The following is a 6,247-nucleotide window of genomic DNA, read 5'->3' on the forward strand; positions in this document are numbered from 1 at the left end:
CTCTGCATAATTTACACGATAATATTTATTGTTTGTTCCATTTGCCATTAATTACATCTTCTAGAATAAAATCCATAGCCTGAGGATTATCTGACGGAACCTTAAAGCAACATAATTGTTTTTATTATGAATATTGTGAAACACCTATTATTACCATGTGGCCTGATCTATTAACCCAGTAGAATGCCAGATTCCCTAATTTTTTGTAATAACCTTCTGCAGTAGCATCTACAGCTATTGCTTTCCTGTCAGTATTTTTCCATTTCGACGAACCATCAAATTTCAGTTCGTCAACCCATTTAATAGTTCCTAGAATTAGATATATATCTTGTAACATGTGGTTCCAATGTATATTACCTATACCTGGTGTGTCAACAATTAAATCAAGTTGTCCATTATAAACTGCTACTCTGATGTCTGTTGTGTTAAGAAGTTCCTCGACTATAATAATTTATTTTTAATCTGTAAGGAAGAAAGACATTTCGTACCAATTTCGGTCACTGGTTTCATAAAATCTTCATAAAGGGCGTTGAACACACCACCACTTTGATCACCCCAACTAACGTCTAACCCTAAAGCTCCTTTTACTTGTTTGTTCATAAGAACATCGATTTTATCGTCGACGTCGTCGGTCAAAAATGGTTTTATTATTTTTGCAAAAAAATTAATTTGGTATCCAGTGACAAAATTTATAGACTTACTTTTCCTTCCCCATACATCTCCTACCTTTGTAAGAATGTTATAAAAATCTATATTATCGGTCAGGGACAGAATTAACATTTCAGTTGATACCCACAGATCCGTAGATTTAGAATAATCTCCTTCATCAAAAGCTGCTTTTGTAGCTTCAGCTGATTCCTGAATCTGCTCATAACCATTTTGGTCAACAGCACCCTTGAACATTTTGCTAATGTAAATCAGTTCACTTAGTAAAACAAAAAAAGTTACCACACTCAGTAGATAAGGTCCCCACGTCAAAACAGAATCTACAGGAGAAATCCAAGAATCTCCAAGACCAATACCCAGCAACTGAACATCTAAAGTCCCGGCTTTGATGGCCTTTAATAATAATGTAAACGTTCAGTTTTGATAACCATAAGAAATAATCACACGTTCAAATATCACGATTTGTTGACAAAATTTACCTGATCTACAACTAAAGCAATTTCCGCAGTCATTTTTCCACCATACGACTCACAAAATATATACAAAGGCGTCTTCTTTAACTTAGGAACAGCTTCGTAAAATCCTTGCAGTAAAACAACAAAATCGTCTGCTATTTGTCTGTTGTTGGTTGTCAATGCACGCGAAGAGTCTGCGTGACTGTAACCGGTTCCCACAGGATTATCCACAAAGAGAACATTGTATTTATTGAGCCAAGTTGTAGGTCTTGGATTCAAGTCGGCATCTAATGGTCCCAATTCTGCAAAATTACCATATCCGGTAGATGAAGCTCCTGGACCTTCTTGCAGCCAGATTACTAGAGATTTTTCTGTATAATTTTCCACATCTGCACTTGTCTGTTGCAACCACCAAAACATATTGGCACCTTCACGGACGGTGACAAAACCCCATTCTTGTTCCGTCGGACCGAAACCCTTCCGAGCTAGAAATAACTTTAGTTGGGCTAAACTCGTAACGATTTTCTTACCGAAAGCTATCGTTGCAATAAAAAATACCAAAATTATCAGTTTCATCGTAGTGAGGTTTTAGTTTTGAAACATTAAATGCAGTAAAAATTTGAAGATGAGTAGTATTTATATTGTGCATGTTTCCTGAATATGTGGTACTTGAAGTACTTCACAATAAAGATTGTCCGACATTGATTACAAGGAGATACAATTGTTATTGGAAACGTGCAATATCTTTAGTTTAGAATAAAATACATTCAAAATGTGTTTTATTGCATGTGCGATGTAAACTGAAAAAATTGCTACAAAAGTAAAATAAACTAAAGTAGGTTGACAACGATGTTATATTAAGTTAAAAATGTTAGTTTATGAAAAAGCATTTTAATGTTTATTTGTACTTATATTAAACCACTGATGAGAAGTTTGTTGTAAGAAAAATAACTTTTGTGACGAATTCGAAACAAATAACCACCAAGACGTTGAAAAAGGACTCCAGAGACGAGGTCTAGATTAATAGTCACAAATCAACGACCCTCATTAGATATCTTATTATAAAAAATGTTTAATTTCAATTCAGTGACAAATTTAGACTACCAAGATAGATTATTATTGACTTAAGCACAGCTGACAATAATTCTTAACCACTACAGAGTGATTATCGCCCATTAACCATCGGTTTCTTCTTCTAAATCGTGCATTCACAACAAAATTAATAAAAAGTAAAAGTTTAGTGAGGATCTGTTTTAAACGTACTGGGAACATGAATGACTATGAGGAACACAGAATAGTTTTAATTGTCTTTTTTCAACAAACTATTAAAAATGCCAAGATTAAGTATGGATAACCTACACTTGCAAACTACCTGGATCGGTACAAGAACAGAAATGGGTAAATTGTAGACTATCACTAAGCTGTAATTCAGATTTTTAGATTCCGAATATTTTGAGAAGAACACATCAATAAGATATTACAGCAAACCTAAAATGGTATGGATAGGTTCACCTGCGAATTTAGGAGAACGAACCTGCACCTATACTTGCGGTTTAATCAAGCAGTTTATGTTTCGTCTTTTGTGGTTTATCAATGTTTACCGTACTTTATTCAAATCAGTTCTTCCTAGAAGTACAAAGTTTTCTATTTTTGGTGACGAAGGTTTATTACTAATGGCCCTTTTTCAGAACGCGAATTGTATATTCCAAGTCAAACCCCAAGTTACAGATTAGAATGACTTAACTTGTTTTTTGTTTATAGAATTTCCACTCTACTAAGAAATTTGTCTAGGTTTTTTTATTGAGATAGATGATAGATACAGAAATTCCGGGTTTGCCGACTTTGTAATCTCAGAATCAAATTAGATATACAGAACTAGATGCAAAAGGAACTTCTCTGTGTCGATGGTATTATTTTTTCTGACAGCCATATTTGACCATGCTCTCATTCTTCATTAAACTTATGCATTAGTGCTCTGAATATCACCCTGTACAGGGCAAAATATATTAATCGCTAAAATTTTTGCTGTGCAGCAAATTAGTCAGATATTTTTCATATTTATTTAAAAAAATAAAAAAGTGATGTGCAAAATCTTTGAAGCATTATATTTAAAAAAATGTTACAAATATAATATATGTTGATACAAATAAGCAACTAAGTTTAATATACGTCGTTTATATTTTTCATATCATATTCTTCAATCATATCTTGCAAAATTATGTCCATTGCGGCAGGATTATCTAAAGGAACCTACAAAAACCCATTTATTTAAAAAAGAACTAACAATTTGGACATTATATTACCATGTGACCTGCTCTATTAATCCAGTACATTGTGAATTTTCCAATTTTTTTGTAATAACCCTCAACTATACCATTTGCAATAATTGGTTTTCTAGATGAAGTTTTCCAGTTTTCAACTCCTTCGAATTTTAATTCGTCTACCCACTTCACAGTACCTATGATAGAAATATTTAACACATTATTTATCAAGTAAATATAAAAATCACTTACCTGGCGTATCAACAATTAAATCTAATTGTCCATTGTATACAGCCACTTTAATGTCAGTTGTATTTAACAACAACTCCACTATAAATTGATTACTCACATTAGATGTAAAATTATGGAAATGTATTAGCGTACTTACCAATTTCAGTTACCGGTTTCATAAAATCAGAGTATAGACCTGCAAAAACTGCAGCACTTTGATCACCCCAGGTCACATTCAAATCCAAAGCCTGACTTACAACGTTATTCATTAATATTTTAATTTTATCATCCAAAGCATCCCGTAAACCAGAATCAGGTTTTATCATCTCCACTATAAATTAAAAAACATTCAAACTATAACATAGTATCCCATCATATGCTAACAAACTTTTCGCTTTCCACGCACTTGGAATTTCCGTTAAAATATTGTAAAAGTCGATGTTCTCAGTAACTGCAGCTATGACACCTTCAGTTTTTGCCCAAAGTAAGGTGGCAAGAGAGAAATTTCCACTATCAAAGGCTTTTTTAGTTTCATGTGCCATTTCTTCAATTTGTTCATAGCCGTTTTGATCAACTGCGCCCTTAAAAATGTTTTAAAAAAATTATGAAAACTTCAAAAAACTAAATTTACCACATTCAATAAATATGAAGACCAACTCAAAACCATATCTACTGGTGAAATCCATGCGTCTCCAAGACCGACACCGACAAGATCAATGTCCAAGGATCCATTTTTGATTGCCTAGAATTTATTGTTCAACAGATTAATAATTCAATTAAAAAATTCATGGATATCGAAGTGATATTATACTTCAATGAGTGCTTGGAAATAATATGTCAATCAGTCTGTCAATAAATAATAAAATATAAATTTTATCTCCAGTATCACATACCTGATCTACAAGTAGTGCTATTTCGGCGGTCATTTTCCCGCCGTACGACTCTGAAAATATATATAAAGGCGTAGTCTTCAGCTCCGGAATGGCTTCATAGAACCCTTTTAATAAAACTACAAAATCTTCAGCAACTTCTCTGTTACTTTTTGCCAAATAAACACTAGAATCTACGTGACTGTAACCAGTTCCCACGGGGTTATCAACGAAAAGAACGTTGTAATTGTTGATCCAGGTGGTGGATCTTGAATTTAAATCCACATCCAAAGGACCTAGTTCTGCAAAATTTCCAAATGCTGTAGAAGAAGCGCCAGGGCCTCCTTGTAACCAAATTATTAAAGGTCGTTCTGTGTAATGTTCGACATTGGCACTCGTTTGATGTAACCACCAAAACATGTGGGCGCCTTGTCTGACAGTTACAAAACCCCATTCTTGTTCAGTTGGACCCAGACCTTTACGACCTAAAAAAGTGTTTAGTCAGTCCTGACGTAAATAAAAGTGGGTTTTAGGTAATTGAACTTTGTATATACTTTTGTTGTGGAATAGTCTGCGTGAGATAACATACAAAGCAAAATAAACATTATAACTAAACAATAAAATGTTACAAATCCTAAAAAGAAATTCTTGTAATGTGTACATTTTACAGAGACAACAAGTACCTAACAGTTGGAATGAGAAGAAATTTTGTATTATATTTTACTTTTAATAGAAACTTTTTCTTTGTGTTTAAATTAAATAACTAGTTTTCTTACCCAAAACAGAACCTATGTATACGCACATACACATTAAATACGAGTACTTCATTTTTACCGTGTAATGTTAAAAACACACTGACAGGTAGATGTTAAAGAACAAACATTTATATAGTGGAATTTAACACTAGCACTTGAAATTTGTGAATATTTATACTAACAATTTTGACATCGCCCGCATTGTGTTCCTAATTTTTCAATTTTCTAATTAATTTAAATATCGTTTAGATGAAACTGTTCTGAAATTATAATCTAGCGGTATGCTGGTAAAGCGATAACAGGACTATGTTTTACGCTGTTGAAATTATTTGTTGCAGGTAATAAGCTGATAATATTCTATGCAAATACCTATACGAGGGCTGGGAAAGAAAGTTTCAGTTTTAGGCAAACAGTAAAAATTTGTATTTAAATATAAGTGCATATATGCAACGATTTGTTATTAAGAAAACTTAAAATGCTCCGTCATAACTTTAATAATTTTTCTGAAGTTTTATATTGCGTACTTGTTGGAAAAACTGTAATTCTGTCTCGTTCGGCACGAGTTTACTGAAAGTAAAAGCGTGAGAAATTTTTAACAGATGAGTGTTAATTAAACTAAACAGAAAGTTGTAATTGTGAATTTTCCTAATTATTACAACTGTTTGTCTTTATTTTTAGTTGCAAATAATTGTTTATAATATAATCACATTTTACACTACGACGAAAACGTACAGTTGCGTAAGTCATTATAGTACACACTTCATAAAAGGAAAACAATAACATAAACAAATGTAATATTTTGAAACACTGCTTTTTTCAAATTTATGGGATTCCGTACCTATATGTTACAGAAACTGTAACTAATAGCTTTATCTCTAATTTTTTACTTCCGTAATTATAGCATGGCTCACACACTACGTAAATTTAGTTTTCTCATTTCCGTCTACTTGTCAGATTTGGGAATCACGCAAAAGTCGCAAATACTCCAAATGTTTTCCGTATCAGGACAA

The 6,247-nt window shown here is 32.7% G+C and overlaps 1 protein-coding gene across 1 annotated transcript; it reads right to left on the reverse strand.

Annotated features, from left to right (window-relative positions):
* LOC135129128 (uncharacterized) lies at positions 1–5,504 on the reverse strand. The gene is made up of 15 exons (XM_064056209.1): positions 5,259–5,504; positions 4,507–4,967; positions 4,245–4,355; positions 4,002–4,194; positions 3,771–3,944; positions 3,635–3,712; positions 3,425–3,579; positions 3,291–3,371; positions 1,652–1,709; positions 1,146–1,606; positions 949–1,059; positions 489–894; positions 364–441; positions 155–309; positions 1–100 (listed from the first exon to the last, which is right to left on the reverse strand). The coding sequence occupies exons 1-15, from the start codon at positions 5,308–5,310 to the stop codon at positions 26–28; spliced, it is 2,649 nt and encodes an 882-aa protein (XP_063912279.1). The 5' UTR covers positions 5,311–5,504; the 3' UTR covers positions 1–25.
* Between the last annotated feature and the right edge of the window lie 743 nt (positions 5,505–6,247).

This window comes from Zophobas morio, unplaced genomic scaffold (genome assembly GCF_036711695.1).
Source record: "Zophobas morio isolate AGI-343-1 ecotype UQ-CSIRO unplaced genomic scaffold, CSIRO_AGI_Zmor_V1 ptg000014l, whole genome shotgun sequence".
In the NCBI taxonomy this organism is placed as follows: domain Eukaryota; kingdom Metazoa; phylum Arthropoda; class Insecta; order Coleoptera; family Tenebrionidae; genus Zophobas; species Zophobas morio.